At 38.8% G+C, this 23,880-nt stretch overlaps 1 protein-coding gene across 3 annotated transcripts in view; it reads right to left on the reverse strand.

The window, feature by feature from the left end:
- Positions 1 to 13,590: 13,590 nt before the first annotated feature.
- The window catches only part of smurf1 (SMAD specific E3 ubiquitin protein ligase 1), a 132,674-nt gene continuing 122,384 nt past the window's right edge, over positions 13,591 to 23,880 (reverse strand). For all 3 annotated transcript variants that reach the window (XM_072559320.1, XM_072559319.1, XM_072559321.1), the window contains one exon: positions 13,591 to 23,351. In XM_072559320.1, coding sequence (XP_072415421.1) covers positions 23,252 to 23,351 — 100 coding nt within the window. In that variant the 3' untranslated portion in view covers positions 13,591 to 23,251. The remainder of the gene's footprint in view (positions 23,352 to 23,880) is intronic.

The following is a 23,880-nucleotide window of genomic DNA, read 5'->3' on the forward strand; positions in this document are numbered from 1 at the left end:
CCAGCCATACATTCAACTGGTTTATTCTCCTATTCCTGATCTCAGTAGCATGAGGCACTAGAAATGATCTGAAGATCACTACCTTTGAGGTCCTGCTTTTTATTTCCCAGCTGCCTATATTCTGCTTACAGGATGCTGTCCTTTTTACATACATCGTTGGTAGCGAATGGGCCACAACATCTGGATGTTCTCCCTCTCTCTTCAGAATATCTTGCAGCCACTCAGTGAGATCCTCAACCCTGGTGCTAGGGTGGCAACAGATCATCTTGGTATCATCTTTATGGCCACCGAAATGTCCATTCCCTGGTGCCACAAGCTTGGCTCTCATTGTATTTCTCTGAGAAACCATCTTCTCAGCAGTACCCAAAATGGATAATCTGTTATAGAGCATGATGGCTGCTCGAGACTCCTGCACTACCTAACTGGTGCCTTTAATCTGTTTGGTGGTCAGCCATTCCTTATCTGCCTGCATATTCTTTACCTGGTATATGATCAGCTCATTGTAAATACAAAGATCTCAACCTTGCAGACATTCCACAGTGAGTGCAGCTATCATTCCAGATCCAAAACGTGGATTTCAAAGCAGCTACAACTGGAGCCACTTCCATTTGGTCACCCTGGACCCTGGAAGTGCCTCTGACTTCCCACATTGAACAGGAGAAGCATTCCACTGGTCCGAGCTGCCCTGCCATGACTTACCCTTAAATTATTGGTATTCTATTTACTTCTTTGGTCTTAAGGAATATTAAGTACATGTCAGGGACCTTGTATACAAAATAAGTTAATTCCTTATACCTTAAACACTCAAACTAAATGAAAGATCATTTTTTGTACTTGATGGATAGTAGAAATACTCACTTGTTCTTAATTATCAAGCTTGCCACTCATGCTGGGCTAGCTCCAGACCCACTTGATGAGCTTGAATTTTCTCTGCAATGTCACTTCTTAATAAGTTCAAAACTCACCCTCCTTGATCTCCTTGAGGTTGTCTCCCGGTGATTTTTGAATTTTTATGTCTCCTAAACCTGACCTCTTTGCCACTCCCTCATGTGATCTTACACTGCCGAGGCCTTCTTTCTCAGGACTGACCAATATAATTTTCTACCATCCACCTCAATCTTACAATGCAATGATCACTGTCTCCTAAATGGCCCCCCACTGTCACTTTGATGTACTTGACCTAACTCATTCCCAAGAACGAGGTTTAGCAGAGTCTTCTGGCTCGTTGGATTGGACACACAGTAAGAAATTTCTCCTCAACACAGTGTAGGAACACTTTGTCCCTTGCTGCTCCTTATATTGGCTGACATAGTGACAGTGTATGGGTAATTAAAGTACCTCATTATAACAACTCGATGATGTTTACACTTCTCAATAATTTCCCTGCTCCTGTTCCTCTATATCCTTCCCACAAGCTGGTGCTGTATATATTGCAGCAGCAATATAATTACACATTCCTTCATAGAATCGCTAGAGCGTGGAAACAGGTCTTTCAGCTCACCATCCACACCAACCCTCCAAACAGCATCCCATGCAAACCCACCCCTCCCCTATCCCTATAACCCTGCATTCCCCCACAATTAACCCACCTAGCCTGCATATCCCTGGACACTATGAGCAACATAGCAACCTGCACGTTTGGACTGTGGGAAGAAACTGGAGCACCAAGAGGAAACCCACGCACACATGGGGAGAAAGTGCAAACTTCACACAGACAGTTGCCCGAGGCTGGAACCGAACCCAGGTCCCGTTAGGCAGCAATGCTAACTACTGAGCCACCATGCCATCTTCAGCTCTGGACAAAGTGATACTGTCTTTGAAACTACTTAGATATCCTTTTTCTTTAGGACTGCATTGGTCTTCCTAACCAAAAATGCCACCCATGTCATTTTTGTCCTTTCCATATTTCTTGTAACCAGGAAGAGTGAAGCCTCAGGACAGGTGTCCATAATTGCCACAACATCATATGGCAATCTGTGCCAATTAACCCTGAATTAGACTTTGTTACTTGTTCCCTTACACCAATCTCACCAATGAAATTACTACCCTCTATTTCCCTCTCCCGGCTATCTCCCTCTCCCAGCAGTTTGTGTATCCTGCTATTACTTTCTAATATTATCTGCTGGTTTCCACACCTGGGCTGAGTAAGCTTAAAACCTCTCCAACAGCAGTAGCAAAACTCCCCACAAGGAACTCAGTTCCTTAATTCATTGCCACAGAAGGCTGTGGAGGCCAGGTTATTGAGTATGTTTAAGACAGAGATAGATATGTTCTTGATTATCAAGGGGATCATGGTTTATGAGGAGAAAGCAGGAGAATGGGGTTGAGAAACTTATCAGCCCTGATTGAATGGTGGGAGCAGACTCGATGGGCTGAATGGCCTAATTTCTGCTCCTACGTCTTATGGTCTGGCTCTGTTTACATGCAACCGATCTGTCCAATTGTACAGGTGGGCTATCTCCCCCAGAGCCAGTCCCAGTGCCAGAGGAATCTAAAGCTCTCCCTCTTGCACCGTCTTTCCAACTGTGCATTCGTCTGATGTATCCTCAAAGTTCACTTGCACGTGGTACTGGAGTAATCTGGAGGTTTCCACTTTGGGAGACCATGCTTGCTCATTTTCTCCCTCAGTGTTGGTTGCCGGACCAAATCCCCATTCTGACCTACATCATTAGTACCAATGTGTACCTCAGCCTCTGCCTGTTTGTTTTCCCCAGGAGAACGTGCTACCCTCATTCTGTGACATCCCTAACCCTAGCACCAGAGAGGCAACAAAGCACCTTTCCGCTTTATTCAATTTCCAAGATTTGGGCAGAGATCAGAGACTGATGGAGCTGCATTTAGAAACATGGGGTGTCAGGTTTTACTTTGCCCAGCTCTCTTTTTTTTAAGGAAAATGCAAGTATCTATTAGCAGCAGGGCTTGAATTGGGATTCTGTTAAGTAGGAAACCTACTCCCGGGTTGTGCTCATATATTAGACATTTAATGACATGACTGAGATTTGCAAATTCTTCACAATAATGAAACATCAGTTTGATTGGATACGAATAGTGCATTATCTCTCGCTGTGCGTCATGTTACGTGAAGTCAACATCTATTGGAAATTAAGAAAATGAAAGTTAATTGTGCTGACAATACCATTAGAGCTGGAGTATCTGACATCAGAATTTATTCCTGGTCAAAACAATGAGGAGAGCCTTCATATCATCTCCTGAAAGTTCCTGAGGAAATAATCAAAGCTGATCTGTTCTTGCATCAGGGTGTGGTCAGATATTTACACTTCATTCATACGATGTTCCATTGGAGTATTGTAACAATGCTGACAACTTTGAAACACTTAACATTTACCACAAATCAATATCACTCTATAATGGGACTTGGTATATTTTCTCTGTTATTTTCACTTGTAAACTAATCTGTAAACAAAGGAAAACTTTGATCATCTAATGGTTAATGTGACAGATTTGCTTTAGATAATTAAAGTGTAAAATGACTCATTCTTTCTGCTTAACTTGAACCAAACAGTCTCTGTGGGTTTTTGCTTTGCCTGTTCAGAGCCTGGGTATTGTGGTTCACATACATTCCTTTGGCTAAGACACAGCTATAGTAAGGAAATTACATTCCAATGGCATTGCAAATTACTCTGTAAACCCAACTAATTGAGGACATCTCTAAATCTACTGATTCATTTTACTTTGGCCCAAATATACGAGCTCTTGAAGGGTAAGGAACTTGTGGTTCTGGGGGTGAGGAAAGGATCACGGGTGACAGTTGCAGAATAAGAGGTCTGTTAAGACATATTACGATGGTTTTCCCTCAAAGTGTCAATGGAAGACGTGGGATTCTCTTCTCTAAAAGATAGTGAATTTAAGCCTTTAATTTATTCAAGGTTGAGTTAGAGTTTTGACAAGCAAGGGAGTCAATGCTATGGCAGAGAGGCAGCAAAATGGAACTGAGAACTCAACCAAGTCAGCCTTTAGCATTGAATGGTGGAGCAGGCTGATGGGCCAAATGGCCTACTTCTATCCCTATATTCCTAGGCAGGCAGGGTTTGCGTTTCAAGGCAACTTCCGTCCAGGCAAATCATTTTGCAAGGAATCCTTAAAACACAGATTGAAAGCCTTGATATAAACACAATGAGCTGAAGCTAAAAAACAACTGAAGCTGAAATCTTACTGGAGACTGACTTTTCTCTGCAAAATAAAGATTTGGACAACTCTGGTATTAGATGCTGATTGCACTACTAAGGATGAAATACCTCCTTTAAGAGAACAATCTCTGTGCATTATTCTTGAATTAAATATTTTTCGGACAATGATTACAAATAACAATGAGATAATAAGCTCTTTCAGTGATGTTGGTAGTGGGCTGACAATAGGGAGGACATAGGGAAGAAACCACCTCACTCTTCTTTTAAGTAATAAATTAACAAGAACCCACAGATAATATGGTTCTGTCAATATTGCCTCAGACCTGAGGGTAAAACTTCAATCTGTGAAAGGCCCAGAGTCCTATCCTCATGCTCCCTGTTATCAGTAGGTCGGGTCAAAAACCATTGGCCCTGGTTACACAGATTTTAATAATTCATATAGCTACACACAAGGCAAATAAAGATTGAGAAATGTACAATTGATAGTGGGTCTAATATCTCCTTAAGTGAAAAATACCCGTAATGGTCAATAGGGGTTTTAGCCAAATGCACAATTTGGACCCAATTTTTCAAGGCATTTTAAATAAAAATCTATACAGGGAAACCTCGATTAACCAAATGTCAATTATCCGAATTTTGGATTATCCTAACAAGACTGCAAGGTCCCGATGCTTGGCTAAACAGTGTTATCCAAACATTTGGTTATTTGAACTTTTGATTATCCGAACATTCGATTATCAAAACAAAATACTCCCCGCCGATGTCGTTCAGATAATCGAGGCTCCTCTGTAGCTGGTCCCTGACAATCTTTCATCTCTTAACTATATTTGCAGGCAAAGCATTCTGCCAGTACTGGTGATGGGTTGTATCATGGTAAATGGTTAATGGGAAAGTGGTAAATGCTGTGTTAGGAATGTTCACTATTGATGACTCTTCTAGCCCTGCATCCTGTGCTTTCCAGATTCTGGTCTGCTTTGCAGCTATCCACACCCTGCACAGTCTTCAACCAGCCTGCCTCTGCGGGTCAACTCCATGCTGTATTTACAGTAGCTATTCCAATTCAATTTGTTTGACATTGTCTTCAGATACCTCCCACTGTCACAGTGTCATAGACACCTCATGAATTACCTCAGGCCATTTAGTGAAATTAAAAAGGTACCACTGTATGCAAATACAATTTAAATTTGTATTCATAGTTTATGTTTAAACTTTATCTGTACATCAACATGTTAAAGACAAATCACTCCTCTGTCACACAAATTACAGGCAGAAAATATGCTTCAGAGCAAGATATTTTCTCTGAAGCATATTTTGAAGGAATTTGACAGAAGTTCACTTCTCAAAACACCCATATCTAAACTATCTGTAGATAATTATGCCATAAAGTATTGGGAACAATAGCATGCGTTGAACTTAGGAAATAGCACGGAAGAATGCTAGTAATATTCAAACAGGACACAATTCCATGGATTATATACAGCCCACTTCTCAGAATGACAAAGCTATGCTGTTTTGAATTAGCAACAGATGTAGTATTATGAGGAATTATGTCTTGAATACAGTATGCCATAAGAAAACTGATCCATACAACATACTGTACTCAACAGGAACTCTAAATCACTCTAAACAAATCGAACTCAGGAAGTTAGTGATTTGCCTCCACCAAGATATGTCATCTTCATTATTAAAATGTGAAACCCAATATTTATTACTGATGTTTTGCAGCTAATTCCTTTGATATTGCTGTAGGCATTTAACAGCCAAACAGTCTTTTATTGAGTGTTGATTGATTTATTGTTCTCACATAGAGACAGAGTCATACAGCACGGAACCAGACCAGTTCATGCTGAACAGAATCCCAAAGTAGTCCCACCTGCCTGGTCAATATCCCTCTAAATCTTTCCTATTCATGCACTTATCTAAATGTCTTTTGTTGTTTTACGTACTATACAGGCAGATGGTCCCATACAAAGTGCATCAGGATGCAGAGCAGGGTGCAGAATAGGGCATTCAAGGTGCAGAGAGAAAGAGACCAGAATTAACATTTGAGAATCGTAGAGTCATCGAGATGTATAGCACGGAAACAGCTCCTTCGGTCCAACTCGTCCATGTCAACCAGATATGCTAGATTAGATTAGATTACTTACAGTGTGGAAACAGGCCCTTCGGCCCAACAAGTCCATACCGCCCCGCTGAAGCGCAACCCACCCATACCCCTACATTTACCCCTTACCTAACACTACGGGCAATTTAGCATGGCCAATTCACCTAACCTGCACATCTTTGGACTGTGGGAGGAAACCGGAGCACCCGGAGGAAACCCACGCAGACACGGGGAGAATGTGCAAACTCCACACAGTCAGTCGCCTGAGGCGGGAATTGAACCCAGGTCTCTGGCGCTGTGAGGCAGCAGTGCTAACCACTGTGCCACCGTGCCGCCAAATTAATCTAGTCCCATTTACCAGCATATAGTCCTCTAAACCCTTCCCATTCATATATCAATCCAGATGCCTTTTAAGTGTTGTAATTGTACCAGCCCCCACTACTTCTAGCAGCTCATTCCATACATGCACTACCCTCTATGTGAAAAGGTTGCCCTTTAGGTCCCTTTTATATCTTTCCTTTCTCTTCTTAAAACTATGCCCGCTACTGCTGGACTCCATTCAAAAGTCTGATAACAGCAGGAAGGAGCTGTTTTTGAATCTGTTAGTACATATGTTCAAACCTGTGTATCTTCTGCCTGAAGGAAGAGGGTGGAAGTGAGTATAATCGGGGTGGGAGGGGTGTTTAATCATGTTGGTTGCTTTCTAAAGGCAGCAGGAATTATAAATGGAGTCAATGGATTGAAGGCTGGTTTGTACGATGGACTGGGCTGTATTCACAACCGTCTGTAATTCATTGCAGTCTTGGGAAGAGCAGTTGCCAAACCACACTGCATTCAAAGAGGATGCTTTCTTTGGTGCATTTTTAAAAATAGGTAAGAGTCCTTGTGGACATGCCAAATTTCCTGACCCTCCTGAGGAAGTGGAGGTGTTGTTGTGCTTTCATGAAAGTTGAGTCAACATAGAATGGATCAAGACAGATTGTTGATGATCATCATTCCTGGGAACGTGACACTTGCCCCTGTCTGCATCGACAGTTGACATGCCCTCTACTCTGCTTCCTGAAGTCAGTGACCAGCTCCTTCATTTTACTGACATTGATGGAGAGATTGTGGTCTTTACAACATACCACTAAGCACTCAGTCTCTTTCCTATACTTTCTCTCATTGTTTGAGATCTGACCTACAACGGTGGTGTCATCAGCAAACTTGTACATGTAGCTGGAACAGAATTTAACCACACAATCACGAGTGTATAAGGCGTATACTAGGGAATTGAGTAAGCAGTCTTATGGGACACCGGTGTTGAGGATTATGGTGGAGGAGGTATTGATGCCTAGTCTTGCTGATTGCAGTCTATGGGTCAGGAAGTCAAGGATCTAGTTACAGAGCAGAGAGTTGAAATCTAGGTCTCAGAGTTTAGAGATGAGCTTGTTTGGAATTATTGTGTTGAAGGCAGAATGTGCCAAATGCCTTCTTTATCACCCTACCTGTGACACCACTTTCAAAGAACTCTGCACTGCGCCCCCAGGGTCTCTTTGTTCAGCAACATTCCCCAAGACCCCCACAATTAACTGTATAAGTCCTGCCCTGATTTGCCTTACCAAAATGTAACACCTCACAATTATCTAAACTCCATTCACCACTCCTCAGCCCATTGGCCCATCTTATCAAGATCCCATTATACTCTGAGGTAACTTTCTTCACTGTCCACTGTACCCTCTATTTTGGTTTCATTTGCAAACTTACACATCTAAACCATATAAATGACAAAAAACAGTAGATCCTTTGTATCCTACATTCAAGCCAATTTTATATCCAATTGGCTTTCTCTCTTGGATTCTATTTGATCTAACTTTGCTAACCAGTCTACCATGTGTAACATGTTAAAACACTTTGCTGAAGTCCATGTAGATAATATTCACCACACTCCCTTCATCAATTTGCTTTGTCACCTTTTCAAAAACTCAATCAAGTTAGTGAGACATGGTTTCCCATGCACAAAGCCATGTTCACTATCTCCAATCAATCCTTACATTTCCAAATGTATGTAAATCCTGTCCCTCAGAATCCTCTCCAACTTACTGACCACTGACATCAGGCTCACTGGTCAATAGTTCCTGGCTTTTCCTGACCACATTTTTAAAATTGTAGCACCACATTATTCACCCTCCAGTCTTCTGGAATATCACCAGTGATAGTCAATGAAACAAATATCTTAGCAAGGGGCCCAGCAATGTCTTCCCTAGCTTTCCGCAAAGTTCTGGATTACATCTGATCAGATATTGGGGACTTCTGTATCTTTATGTGTTTTAAAACCTCCTGTACTCTTCTTTTGTAATATGGGCACTTTTCAAGACATCACTAATTACGTCCCCAAGTTCATTAGCTTCTATATCCTTCTCCACAGTAAATATTGACAAAATATTCATTTCGTATCTCACCCATCTCCTGAGCTCCCACACACCTTGCTGATTTTGAAGGGCCTTTGTTCCTATTGGGGAGGCTGGAGGTGAAGGTTAGTAATGTAGAATTTCACAACATAGGCCAAGATGTCAGTTTTCAGTTCCATCCTGTCCTCAGGTATTTTCTACCCAGAACTGTCCCTTGAGTTGCTTGAAATTGGAAGCTTCCAAACCCTGGAGGTAGTGGGTTAGGCAGTACACTGGAATGAAGGTAGTCTCTGCAGGATGATGGGAGGTTGGGGTGGGGCGGGGGGGGGGGGGGTTGTATTGGTGTGGGCCAATGTGATAAACAGGCCTAAAAGCCCCCTGAGCCTGTTTGGTTTCAGTAGCATCTGTCAGCTAACCTTTAAAGGAAATCCCCCTCCCTGCAATACTGATTTGACTGTTAGAGCCTCCTTTGAGTCTACATTTGGATAAAATATGCTGCATTATGCAATCTTATTGCTACTTTCCAACCCCTTTTAGAATCCTAAAGTGGTTATGGGCTAGATGTAATGTTCACAACATGGGTTCCATTCATTGGGTGGAGAACAGTTGGGAAACTGACCTCAGTCAGAAAAAATTAAATGCCTGAATGGAGAGCGTTGGGCTTAGACTCTAACCCTGGAAGTCCTACCAGCGAGCATTACCAACCAAAGGCCAGCAACTGTCCTTTGCTGCCAGCACCACCAGAAATCTTGCTACGATTGGTATTATTCCAGGGACTGTAACAATGATGATCATCAAATCTCTGGACTCAATGAGTGAGATCAGGATGGGAGCCATGGGAGAGAGATGAGAGGGGGAGGAGGGGGCTTTATTATGATTGGAGACAAGAGTAGTTGCACTCAGACAGAAAAGAAACACTTAATTCAGCTTCTCCATGAGTAGTTGCAGCCATTATCCATTTTCATTGCTTGTTTTCAATTCACATGAATATGGAAGGAAAAATATGATATATGCAATTTGATATGCTTAGAATGTTCTTAAGGCATTAAGTTTTCACCTGAGATCACTGTTGGTTAGGGGTGACCCAGATCAACAGCAGCCATGAAAAGAGAGATATCTTTGAGTCCTCAGAGCTTGGAAGTATCTCTCCAGTTTGCATCATCACCTGGTGTTTTGTCTTTTGAGGGACTAAGAGAAAGAGAAATTTCTCCAGTTTGTTCTAGTCACAAATTCACCTTTCCTTATGTCAATAGCAGCTCCCTGCTATACAGCTGGTGCCTGTATCCCAATGTCTGAGTTCTTTGCTTTCAAGCTGAATAATTGCTGACAATGTTTTATACCTCTAACTGTGTAAATTTCTCAAAAAAGGTGTAACTCAAACACGTGATAGAGGTCTGATTAACTGGTTTCAATATCATTGGATATAAAGCTTAAATTCAGTTCAGACTGGTACTTTTATTGATAGCTTGGCTGAATGAAACTTGGCTTAAACTATTACCACATAATTAATTAAGTACTTTATCCCTTTTTCAAACTATTTCAGCTCATGGTATTAAAATCAATGATACATGTCAATAATTTATAATATAATCTTTACTTCTATTGTGATACTAATCACCATTTGGTTTTTCTAGTGCTGTCATCATATCCCTAATATGTTTGCTTCTATTGCAGCCACACTAACTGACCTACAGTTCTGATTTATCTTTACCTTACCTTTGTAAATAGTAATATACAACCCATGGATACTGAAAGATCAAAAGCAATTTATACACTATCGCTATCCCTTACAGAAATTGGGTTCATTTTGAAATCATGTGGTCTGTGATGGCATTGTTTTAGACGAGCAAACTTTATCTTGAATTTTAAACTTTTAAAGTGAGGGCACCAGCTCCCAGACATGGCAATGAGGGTACCAGTTTCCAGACATGCCTGGAATTTGCCAGGATCATGAGGATGAGTGCACAGTGGAGAGAACACCTTAAGTGAAGCTGACAGCTGAGAACACTTTATTAAGTGAAACTGAAGAGCTCCAGCCACAGCAAGGAATGAAGTTGCTGTTGAAAACACTCCTTCCTGCAGGTATTAGTTGCTTGGCATATGATTGCCAACTCTTGGAAAAGGCATTTCACCTACCTCGTGTTACACTCTGATTCAGCTGCACTCTCTACTGCCGGCATCACAGTGGCATGAGAATCATAGCAGCTTTCGTGGCTCCAATATGTACCACTGATGACAGGCAAGAGAAGAAATACTACTGACAATAATGGTCACCTTCCCAGCTTGATGATCCTCCACAGGGTAGAGATGATTAACCCCAAGATCCAGTTGGAATATGGAACTCCCAACATAAAGTCCATGGGGAGAACATCAGCCCTTATGACACATATGACCAGAGTATCTCAGACTCAGGTAGGTCACTGCTGCTATCTACAGCTCCTTGAATAAAACCTCTTACCCAATGGAAAAGGCAGGCATACACTGCCAATGGCTGTTTAGGTGCTTTAATTACAATCACTTCCTTTGGCAAATGAGTGCATGATCCCAACTTCCCTGTTTGACTGAGGAACCTGGAAGTAGGAGACTAAATCTATGACTCAGCTAAAGAGTCTTGGTAAAGCCAACTCCAACTGTCAATAGGCTTTCACCACAAATACTTCTGTTGTTTGGCTAAGGACTAAGTTGGGAAAAGTTTGTCCAAATATTCATGAGTAATACCAAGAGCACAAATTAACCCAGCTCCTGAGAGTGGAAAACATTAGGAATCCATTTTAATCTCATTGGGACTCCAGTTGCAATATAAAAGAACATGAATATTTGCGGATCTGTGCCACTTACAAGCTCTTTTCACAGCTCTCTAGCTTTAGAACTTTCAGGGAAGCATTGTGAAACAAAATAATGACAGCAAGTCACATAAAGAGTTGTTAGGCAAACAGAGAATGCTGGAGAAGCTCAACAGATCTGGCAACATATGTGAGGAGAAAAACAGTTAATATTTCTAGTATGACTTCTGAAGAAGTGATGCAGGACATGAAATTTTAACTCTGTTTCTCCCTCCATGTATATTGCCAGACCTGAATTTCTCCAGCACTCTCTGCTTGTTTCAGATTTCCAGGATTTTTCCTTTATTTGAGACATTAGAGGAGATGGTTAAGAGCTTAAGTTTTAAGGATTGCCTTACAAGGAGGAAGGCAAGGTGGAAAAGCCAGGAGGTTTAGCAGAATGCCAGAGCTTAGGGCCTAGACAACTGAAGGGGTAAACACCGTGCCATGATTAAAATTGGGAATACTCAAATGGCTGGAATTAAGAGGAGCATAGATATCGCAAAGAGCTTTTCGACTGTTGGAGATCTCAGAAATGGGAAGTGGAAGGCCAAGAGGAGATTTGAAAACAAATATGAATATTTTTGAAACAAAAATACAAGTTGCTGGTGAAACTGAACAGATTTGGCAGCATCTGTGGGAAGAAAGCAGAGTTAATGTTTCGAGTCTGGTGAATCTTCATCAGAGCTTTGTTTTATTCAAATATTTTTCAGGTCACTTTGGGAACCAATATAGATCAGTCAGCACAAGTGTTATGTGTAAATGGAATTTGCTGCAAGGTAGAACCTGGACAGCAAACCTTTGGATGACCCCAAATTTCCAGTAGACAGGATGGGGGAAGCTAACCAAGAGATAAATTAAGTTTGGAGGTAACAAAGTATTCAATGACAGTTTCGACAGAAGACCAGAGACATCCAGAGGCAAAAGTGAGGACTGCAGATGCTGGAAATCAGAGTCTAGATTACAGTGGTGCTGAAAAAGCACAACAGGTCAGACAGCATCTGAGGTGCAGGAAAATCGACGTTTTGGGCAAAAGTCCTTCATCAGGAATGAGGCAGGGAGACATTCAGAGGCAAACAAAGGGCAAGTGTGCTGTAGTAGAAATGTCACGAGTCTAGCAATCTAGAACGCTAACCCATTGTTCTGCAGACTTGCGTTTGAGTCTCACCAGGGCAGCTGGTAAAATTTGAATACAATTAAAAAAGAGATAAATAGCTAGCGTAATGCAGTCATGGAACTAGTGCTGATTATTGTTAAATTAATCTTATTCACTATGTCCTCAGGGAAGGAAATCTGACATTCTTACCTGGTCCAGCCTACATATGACTGTAGACGAATAGCAATGTGGGTTGACTCTTAACTGCCCTTTGGGCAATAAATGCTGACCACACCAACAATGCCCACGTCCAATGAATGAATAACAAAAAAGTACAAAGGATGAAATAGGCAGTCTCAGCGATCGTGCAGATACACATCGAAAACACCTCATGATCAAATGTAAACAATCTGATTTATGCTCATTTGACAAGGAGGGAGATGCAGCCAGTGGTAAAGCAGCAGAGTTTGTCCTGGTGCTGCTGTCATTCAGCTAGGTGAAATACTAGTGGTGACCAAAGACAATGACTTCAGTTTTCCCTACATTTAATATGAAGAATTGTCTCATTATCTGACATCCAAAACTGAGTAAAGTGCCTGATAATTTAGACAATGGCGAGTTCAAGACAAGTGGTGACAAGCTAAACATAGGTGTTGTTAACTTGACTGTGGGAAACTTATGGATGATTTAATAAACATTTAAAACTTTTTACAAAAGTTGGTATGTAGAATAAGTGGACTTTGAAGTAAAACTGAGGTGGGAGAAAGACTGGGAACATTTAACTGCTCAATGCTGTGATAGGGAAAGAATGAATAGGTTTTTGCCTAGTCGAATAAATTAAGAGTGGACAAGTAATCTTCATATCTAACACACTGCAATATTTAAGTTCACTGTAATTTTTGTTTAAAAAGCTGAAAATAAAACTCAACAAAACCTTTTGTATAATTATTGAATTTTAAGGTTTTTTAAATCCAATTGTTCAGGTTTTTAAAGGCAGAAAATATCAAAATGAGCAATTCAGAATAGCAGAGATGTTTAAAGTTTGAATTTTATTTCATGTAACAAAAACAAAATGTGACCTTGAGTTCAACATCTTCTCAATTACCAGCCATCAAATTCAGTCCATTCCTTACTCAATACCATCAATAATTAGAAATACTTCAATTCACAGTTAAAACAAAGATTTTGTACATTGCTCAGAACAAAACTGGTGCTAAGAAGGTAAGACTTTAGCAGCAACATTGAAAAAGGTAAAACAGCAATAATTTTTCTCTGATTAGTTACTTGTTAATAAATATGTCAAAACAATTTAATTTGCAAAAGGAGGCTTATTTCAGAGAAACAAAACATAAAAAGGGACAGATCTCGTGTGTAGAAGCTTGGTGTTTTTCAAGATTGGAGCAAAGGAAGCAACTTTGAACAATTTGACCACCAGGGCATTACCACATTAAGGAGTGCTATTTTCATACCTCAATACAAAATCTGATTTCAACTCCCCTGCCGCCCCAGCCCTGCAAAAGTCAAAGGAGAACCTCTAACTCTTGCAGGTAAAGTTACAGAAGTAAAAGATGACAAAGGTACAAGTGTATTATAGCACAAGTTGGAGGGGTCGTGAAACTGCAAAGTAATTTAAGAAATGGCATATACATTTTTCAAATTGCAATAAAAGAATGAATAGTGAAGTAAAACTGTCTAGTATGACAGCTTCCTAAATCAATAAAACTATTATTACAGTATTATTCCTATCATTATAGAAATTCAAGGGACACATTTAGAAAACTCTGTGATAACGTTTGGATGTGGCAACACACATTTTTTAATCTTCACGTTTAATAAAATTCCTTGAATTTTACAGTCAATGCTCATATCCCTAGGTTAATTAGTGAGATTAATTGTGCAATGTTAGTGTTTTCTAATGCATAACTGAAGGATTAAAATAGCTTCCAGACAAAGGCTTTCATTGGTAATTACTTACATCACATCATCCTAGCTGTCAGTGTCTGCTGCTGGAAATTAATCTATCAGCGCATTAGTGACTATTTGATAAATCCTTGTCTGAGCCAATGGCCATTGCTTAGCTGAAGGACTTGATTTGGAGGTGCTGGTGTTGGACTGGGGTGTACAAAGTTAAAAATCACACAACACCAAGTTATAGTCCAATAGGTTTATTTGGAAGCACTAGCTTTCGGAGCACTGCTCCTTCTGTGGAGTAGTATACCAAAAGTTCGCGTTTCCAAATAAATTTGTTGGATTATAATCTGGTGTTGTGACTTTTAGAAATTGGTAACTGAGGGTTAAGAAATGAATTTCACACTGTCAACACAACCTCTAATGTTTGGATCATTGATATTGAAAGATTTAATAACCCAAAATGGCAATCTATTTGTTGAAGCCTGAGTTCAAGTTTTCAATCATTTCTTCTCTTTACTCCAAAACTATTATAATTTAGAAATATAACCACCGTCAGTTATAGCCCAAACCATACTACTTATAAGATAAAAAGCAAGTCGTGTGTTTCAAATACAAGGTGACAACATACAAGTCTTGCTCCATTCTTACAAGTTCACTACACATTAAATTCTACACTAATAATTATACAGCATAAGTTTCACAACACATCAACTGGGTAAATTTTACAATACACCAGTGGCAGTATGGCCGAGAACATTTAGGGAACATCTGTTAATCTAAAAACAAATTGAAAAGACTGATTTCTATTAATTTTGTCTTTTCTTCTCATAAATGGGATACAATAAAGGAGTCACTGCTTTTTTGAAGCAGTTTGTGGTAATTTCTATCAAATATAATTTTTATCTAAAGAGACAAAAAAGTGTGATGAGAATATATTTCTATAGGTTAAGAGGTCGTCCATTCTAAATAGCAAAATTCAACCATGAAAATAAATGCTTTATTGCCATTTTGGGTTATTAAATCCCCCATTAGTGATCAGAGATAATAGTTTTCTAACTGCAGTCAGGGAAAAGGGAGAAGCAAAGGGGGTGAGGGGTTAAAGGCCATTGTGACAGTCTAAATCACATTACATTTTAAACATCTCTACAGCACCAGAGTAACATTATGGGCCAATGCATCAGGTCAGAGACAGATGATTTATCTGTTTACTTTCTGTACACTCCTTTCATAAATATTATCATCTTGTTATTTAAACTACCACTGGATCACTAGCACATGTATGGAATAAGTGAATGACTACATTCAAAAAGACTGCTGCACCCACTAGGCTTAGAAGTATCACAGATGGTTGGCTGTGGAGTTTGCACATTCTCCCCATGTCTGCCTCTGGGTGCTCCAGTTTTCTCCCATGATCCAAAGCTGTGCAGGTTAGGTGAACTGGCCATGCTAAATTGCCCATAGTATCCAGGGATGTGAAGGTAGGTGCATTATTCAGGGATAAATTAGGTTAATAGGGTAGGGGAATAAGTCTGGGTGGGTTACTCTTCGGAGGGTCAGTATGGACATGTTGGGCCGAAGGGATTCTATGATGGTCCAGCACTGGATCTCTAACCACTTCAGGATTGCTTATTTCATATCTAAGATTAAGATCACATCTATTCACTCATGGAAAGAAACATTATGCCTTGTGCTTCGTACTTAATAGAGGAAAAAGAAATGCAGGTTATTCACCTCAGGCCACACAATCCACATTCCTGGTGACAGGTCTGTACCAACCCATATCCTTTATCTCAGAAAAGCATAGATTTGCAGGTAGAACCAAAAATACAATAATGAACAAATCAGCTACTCGGTCTCTAAGGCGTAAATTTTCAATGTAGTGATATTGTAATGTTTATGCTGACAGCACATTATTATGCAAATTATCATAAGAAAAATAAACACCTCTGTTCTTCTGGCCCCTGCCCCAAATCTCTGGAGAAACATTTTAAATTTAATAGCCAGAGATTATTGTACATCACAAAAAAAGGGAACAGAACATGAATGTGAAAGTACATCCCAGCATGCATTGCCAAATTTGGCCTTTTTTGCACAATTTCTACACAGCCTAATAACACACCCATACTATATCACTGATTTTTAAATATTAGTAGTGGCCTGAGTGCAGTGAAGATCCATTTCAAAGAAAGTACAGGAATTTAAGCAAAATGAAAACTTGAGTTCAACTAGAAAGGCATTTCTCTTATAATATAGGAATATCTGGTAGCCACAGCCAAATATCAGGACGTTTCTCTCCTCTATTAGTTTTCTTTACCAGTAGTGACACTCATTTGGATTCATACAATGATTTTTGTGCAAATTGGATTTTAGCAATTAGACATAAATTCCCTACAGCAACGAATCAGCTTTCATTTTAATCAACTGGTTTGATTTTCAATACAGGCAGGTACTGAGGTCTGGATATTTTCAAGGTCCTGACCCAGCAATGTATTTGTACCATCTGATCAACACAATCTTCAACGGTAGATGCCCTAATTGGGTCGGTGGTGAACTCAGCAAATAATGCCAGAAATCGGGAGCTGCCTGCAGAGTACCTGTGTCATAGATAGACTCAACTATGTGGAGTATTCTGCTTTCTTGCAAAAGAAAGGATGCAGAACATTTAGGGTGCATTATATGCTGAAGTGATCAAACAGCCAATCCAAAAGAAAACTCAGAGTGGTAAAACATTTTAATCATTTTAAATATTATGTAAATATCTCAGAAATAAACCAAACAGTTATGAATTAAAGTGAAACAGATCGCTCAGTTCTGGCTAGCATGGATAGAAGTTTGGCTGTTTGGCAGGAAGTAGAGCAGGTTAAAAGGGTCCTTCTCAGGAAGGAAGCCAGTGATGACAAGTGACATGCCGCAAGGCTGAGTGTTGAGACTGCAACTTTTCACTTGACACGTTAACAATCTAGATGAAGGGACTGAGGGCATTCTAAGTTTGCAGTGGATACAAAAATAGGTAGAGGGATAGGTCACATTGAGGTGGGGAGGCTGCAGAAGGATTTGGACAGGTTAGGAGTGGGCAAAAAAGTGGCAGATAGAGTACAAAGTGTGAAGTCATGCACTTTGGTAAGAAGAATAGAAGTGTGGACTATTTTCTAAATGGGAAGAAAATTCAGGAGTCTGAAGTGCCGAGATTTGTAAGTTCTAGTCCAGGATTGTTTCAAGGTAAGCTTGCAAGTTGAGTTAGTAGTTAGGAAGGCAAGTGCAATGCTGGCATTTATTTTGAGAGAACTTGAATATAAAGCACAAATGTACTTCTGATGCTCTATAAGGTTCTGGTCAGACCACATTTGGAGTATTGTGCACAGTTTTGGGCCCCACACCTCAATAAGGATTTATTGGCCCTGGAGCGTGTACAGAGGAAGTTCACAAGAATGGTCCCAGGAAAGCTTAACAAATGAGGAACGTTTGAGGACACCAAGTCTATACACGATGGAGGTTAGAAGGATGAAGGGGAGATCTAATTGAAACTTATAGAATACTGACTGGCCTGGACAGAGTGTACGTTGGAAAGACATTTCCATTGGTAGGAGAGACTAGGACCTGAGGGCACAGCCTTAGAGTAAAGGGAAGACCTTTTAGAACAGAGATAAGGGAGATAAAGAGAAACTTTTTCAGCCATAGAGTGGTGAATCTATGGAATTTACTGTCACAGAAGGCTATGGAGACCACGTCATTGAGTGTATTTAAGACTGAAGTAGATAGGTTCTTGATTGTCAAGGGGATCAAGGGTTACAGGGAGAATGGGGATGAGAAACTTATCAGCCATGATTGAATGGCAGAGCAGACTCAATGGGCTGAATGATTTAATTTATGCTGCTGTGTCTTATGGTCTTACAGCATTTTGCTAATTGAAAATGAAACTTTGGTCCTCCCCAGCTCATTAACTCACTCAAGGTTAGTGGGCCATTAAATGGGTTCACAATTAACCTCCATCCCAGCCTTTGCTTTGAAAGTTATAGCATTTCCCAGAGGTATCAGGCTGCTGCATCTCCTACACTTCTAAAGAGTTTTACTACCCACTTAGTTCATTAGGAGGCCTGAGGTTGCACAATATGCAAATTAAAAACAAGTTATTTTATGTTTAATTGGCATTGCTCCATTACATTGAATGAAATACCAAACTTCCCCAGTTAAAAATATTTTGTTTTATTTATGAGCTTCAGAAAGGTACTGTTTGTTTACGATTGAGTTCATCATACTTAAATTCAGGAGAAAAAGTGAAATCTAAACATCAACCTATTTGCAATTAAGCTCTTCACACAAGCCAATTCCCCAATAAAATAAGGATGATGCAGTCTTGTACAAAGTGTTTCCATAACCAAAATAAATTAAACTCTAGTTTGCATGGAATCCCTACATTTCTTTGTGCCAGAGTAGTAACACTGTATTTTCTACATAAAATCTATATTAATAAGGCTTTGTTTCTATGTGGTTATGTAGCAGTTAATTTCACCAAATAGTTACAAGTCATTGGTTCCTTCTCCACACCCAACTAGCAATATTTCACCTGATGTCCAATCATTTCATTTATTTGAAATGTCCAAAACAAGTTTCTCCTTCATTGGCAATCCAAGTACAAAACAGAAAGTTGTACTTAACTGACTGTTAATTTGAAATACATGTGCCCCAAATTTTATGTTTACTCACTTAGGAGCTTTGGATATTAGTGTTTTAACTTTAAAATGCTATAACTTCAAATGTTCAAATTTTCCATCACTGCTGTGGCCTCTGTAAATGAATTGCTATTTATGGAAACCACTTATTAGTCAAATGGAGAAACATTATATGGAGAATCTTGGATGCACCTTTCTGCTTCAGAATTACAACTGAATTTATAACATAAATGCTTACTGCAACAAATATATTTTATCATGAGATTAAAACAATTTCAAGAATACAATTCTTGAAAATGCCTTCATAACAGAAACGTTCTTATGGGCTTCCAAACTCATTTTATATTGTCTTTGGCTTAGTAATTTTTTGGGTGGGAAGAGGAAAAAGAAAATTAAATCATATCATACTACAGGGTTTAAAGGTGTATTTGTACTGTGTTGGGATATACCATAATCTCCTAATTTTATGCAATGTGGGTCAGTAAAACCTCTTCCAAACAGGCATGTTTGCAATATGGCAATTTTTGTGTTTTGAAATGTAAAAAACTGTAGTGTTTCTAGTTAGTAAAGTTGTAGTACAAATGTCCCAATTTTGTAAACACAGCATGTAGTTCCATTTGTATATAATACATGGTAACATTATAGTTACCAATGAACTTTAGGAAGAAAGCCCAACTTTTTGATCATTCAAGGCCACAGCTCAGTATCTGAAGAAGCATTGCCTCTCTTAGCAACAACATTTTCAACTGGATAAATGTTCAGTAAATGTAACAGATTATTCTTTACAGTACAACTTTTGGAACAGGTCATGTCAATTCATATCAATTGTCAACATACATTTTCAGAAGATGGAGTTCACATTTAAATATGTGATAATATCCCGAAAATTGGTATCAATTTAAATGTGTCTCCAAATAATGCTCTATTCATGGCTCAGATTTATGACAAAAGTGTTTCATTTAAATCACATTTAGTTACTCTGTTTTGAAGCTTCATACAAATGAAAAATGAAACAGACATTTGATGATACAATACGCCAAATTTTAAAAACCTGTATAGTAAGATGCACTAAAACTAATATATATTGAGTAATTAATCTGGACAGCAAAGTGGTCATTGCTATGAACAGGTGCCTGTTTACGGAATTAAAATGTTAAAGTATGACATATAATCTGTTTAAAAAGAACAAAGAATTCAAATTCACATCCTGTATTTCTAGTATTACTTCTCTTAAGAAACTGCCTTATTGCGATTGCTCTAGATTAGTGCTTTTCAAGCATTTTTTCCCATTGATACCCCATTTTGAGGCTTGAAAATTGTCCTGCTCCAGGACTGCATCAGGGAGTTGAAAATGAGAGAGTTGGGGCGGGGGGGGGGGGGGTGCGGGCCTCTGAGACGTCAGAGAAAGAGTTTGGGCAGGGGAGACGTGCTTTGAGAACAGCGTCAGTGGTGCCTGAGTGCAGGGGAGGTATACACCGAGCTGTGAGAGCTGGGAGGAAGGAGACCTTTGAGAGGTTGCTCAAACTGCAGGGATTTGAAGTGAAATACACTTACCTTCTTACTAGGTTTTTCCAAACGGGAATCAGACCTCAAAGATCAGCCACTTTGGCCACAACTGCTATGGAAAAAGAAGCGAGGGTTTAAAGGGGGCTTGCAGCTGTTAGCATTTGGTCAGAGGTTGCGGACAGCTATTGCTGCCAAGGAACCTAAGGCCTCAAGATGTTGGCCCGTAATCTCACTGGAGGACACTGCTCATACTTTGGAGAGCCATGCCTTAGATCACTTCTGTTGATTGGCTTTAGATTACAATAGAAAGTCCAATGTAGGTTTTTCAAAAGCTGTATTAGAACATCACAGTATTCCAATTTCCAAAACAACACTGAAAACCCTGTCCATACTCAATACCATTTTGAAAATATACTTCATGTATTTGAACTAAAATATGAAGAGTAAAACAGAGAAGTACCTTCTGAAGTCTGACAAGTATTCAAAATTAGATGGCACTCAAACTTTGCGTTTGAGCATGAGCTGTTGTGAAAGTGCAACTGTTTTGTAATTTCTGTGGAATGAAATCTCCTTTGAATAATTATTAAATACACAGAAAACCCTATACACGAAGTTATCACAATTTTATTACCTGAGACTATGAGATTTCAGGTATCTTCAATAATGCAAAAGTCAAGCTGTTGTTTCCGTCAAGGAAATTAATTTCATGCCTTCTGGATTTTAAGGGATTAAACATGGTCTGTACCTTCATTGTGTAACATCAACCAGTGTAATAAGACTTTTCTGAACTTACACAACATCCATTCAACACATTATCATCTTTCTGAATTTAAAGCCATTATTCTGGTGAATGTGGATATCCTGTTCACTCCTGAATTATAAAAAACATACTACAAAAATCTCTTCTTTAAAATACATTTTGGAAAACATCTTTACAGCAAGTATCTATCATTTTTATAATGATCAAAAGACATAAAGGAAAAGTATTAATGAGACAACATGATTTTTCTCAAAACGAGAATGGAATAGTGTTGGGTTTAAAACAGACACAACATTTGTCATATTCCTAAAAGTTACCAAACATATGAAAAGCTATTAGCTTCCACAGCAATTTATCCCATAGATCTCATCAAGTTGGTCTAGTTTGGGGTCATGCAGTTTTTGTTTGAAATAGAAGGTACACAACTTAGCAAATTCAAAAATAATGGTCCCCACAAAGTCAGGAATCATTTCTGTTTAAAGCTGCAGTACTCTCTTTAAATTAGTCAACATTGTAAATACAATTTCAATAAACTTCCTCTTCACTTATTCAGATTTTCAAAAAATTGTTAATTAATTTAAAATGTCTTGAATTAATTTTTCAAGTAAAAACTTAACAGAAAACCAAACTGGCAGAATTTTCTAGAAGATGCAGAAAGTTGTTAAGGTATTGATACAACTGTGAACATACAAAGACTTCCTAACTTAAGTTTAATTTTTGCTTATAAGATTGGAGCATTTTGTCAAAGATTACCACTGCAGATTCCCATTTTAGCAGGGAACATAAAGGGAAAAAAAGAGCAGATTTAAAGATAAGTCACATTTATAAAATAAAGGGACTTGGTAAAGCACCATTCACTACAAACAGTGCGTGTTATTTCTTCACCTTTCTCTGCCACCTCCCACCAACTCTCTCCAAGCTAAACTCCTGTGGAAACAACACTTGTGGATTAATCTTTCAAGTACTGAAAGATACTTTCAGGCTTCAACCTACGTAGACTTCTTTTTAAATTAAATTCTGTAAAACTGATACTCTATTTTATGTACATTATAAAATGGAATTCCAGGAATGCACAGATCCACAGGATTTCTTAGTTCAATGTTCTCAGAACAAGCGTTTTCATGTGACAAGTTTGAATTTTAGAGCCAAAAAGTGATTTCAGGACTCAAAAATTCACTTTTATTAGAGCTAAGCTTTTTTGTGTTCATATATATTTGTAAATATTCTTAAAAAGTTACTCAGCATATTGTGGAGGAATATAATTTTTTAACAAAATATAGGTTAAAAATAATCTGATTTAATTAAAATACACTGTAAGTATAGCTACTGCCTGCACTGAAATAACTGATTTTAAAAAAAAGAATACTGTAGCTATAAACAGAGCTATTTCTCAATTAACATCCAGTATTTCGAAATGCCAGTTTCAGGTTCTGAAAGAATAAAAATTCTCCATGAGACAACTGCTTTGAAGTGGGGTTAAATAAAAAGGACAGTAATTAAGGGAAGTGAAATGTGCAAGGATCTGTCATCTTTCACTGTGCAAAGTCTTTTGAAATAAAGTTTCAAGCACACAACTTAAAATGTATAATACAATTGAAACAGGTCCATTTTCTGTCTTACAGATACAATATCTTCTTCACTTATGAACTTCCAAGTTTGCTTTTTAGAAATCCTACCACTTTTCCATTTCTGAGTTGATCAGCATTATGTTACTTGTAAGTTATAGTAACCATGTGAGTAAATTGTTAGTTCTCCCGGGCATATCGTGCTCTGCTCAACAAGAAGCTAACAGAACTTCACTTCTGTAGTGTTCCCAACTGCTTCAAGGCAAGTATTCATGTACTTCACTCCACTGCAAAGCCACAAGTTTCCTCAACTGCTGTCAACAATTTCTCATAAAGCTTCTTGTAGGACTCATAAGGAGGAATGTCTATACGGTTAAAACTGAAGAGAAAGGGAACAGTCAGTGAACATACATGGAAACAATATTTGTCGCAGGTGATTACATTTATTTGTGATCTATGTAATAAACTAGCTAATCCATCTAGATAAAAGAAAATCCAAATGTGGCACAGCCTTTTTGAGAGAAGGTAGTCCTATGGCTAGCTTGTCATAGAGTTCAGTAAAAGACAATTATTCACTGGATCAGAAAGGAAATCTGCTAAATAGATTGTTCTTCTTAATCAATATTTAACAGTTGCTTGTTTAGAGCAACATTACAGAATAAAATGGAATCACATAATTGAACAATCCTGCTATAGCTCGAAGAAGGCCATCCAAAACCATTGCATTAAGCAAGCAATTCATTAAAAATATTGCTGCACAATTAGTATCTTCATAAAGATGTTGCCATTAATTACAAATTATAAACAAAGGAATTGTCAAAAGCTATAAATATTCATTCTCAGTACACTGGCCTTTTGAGTATTCTGAAAAATCAGAAAAGATGTTCCAAACAATAATCAATTGTGGT

The sequence above is a fragment of the Chiloscyllium punctatum genome, chromosome 40 (genome assembly GCF_047496795.1).
Source record: "Chiloscyllium punctatum isolate Juve2018m chromosome 40, sChiPun1.3, whole genome shotgun sequence".
NCBI classification, from domain to species: Eukaryota; Metazoa; Chordata; class Chondrichthyes; order Orectolobiformes; family Hemiscylliidae; genus Chiloscyllium; species Chiloscyllium punctatum.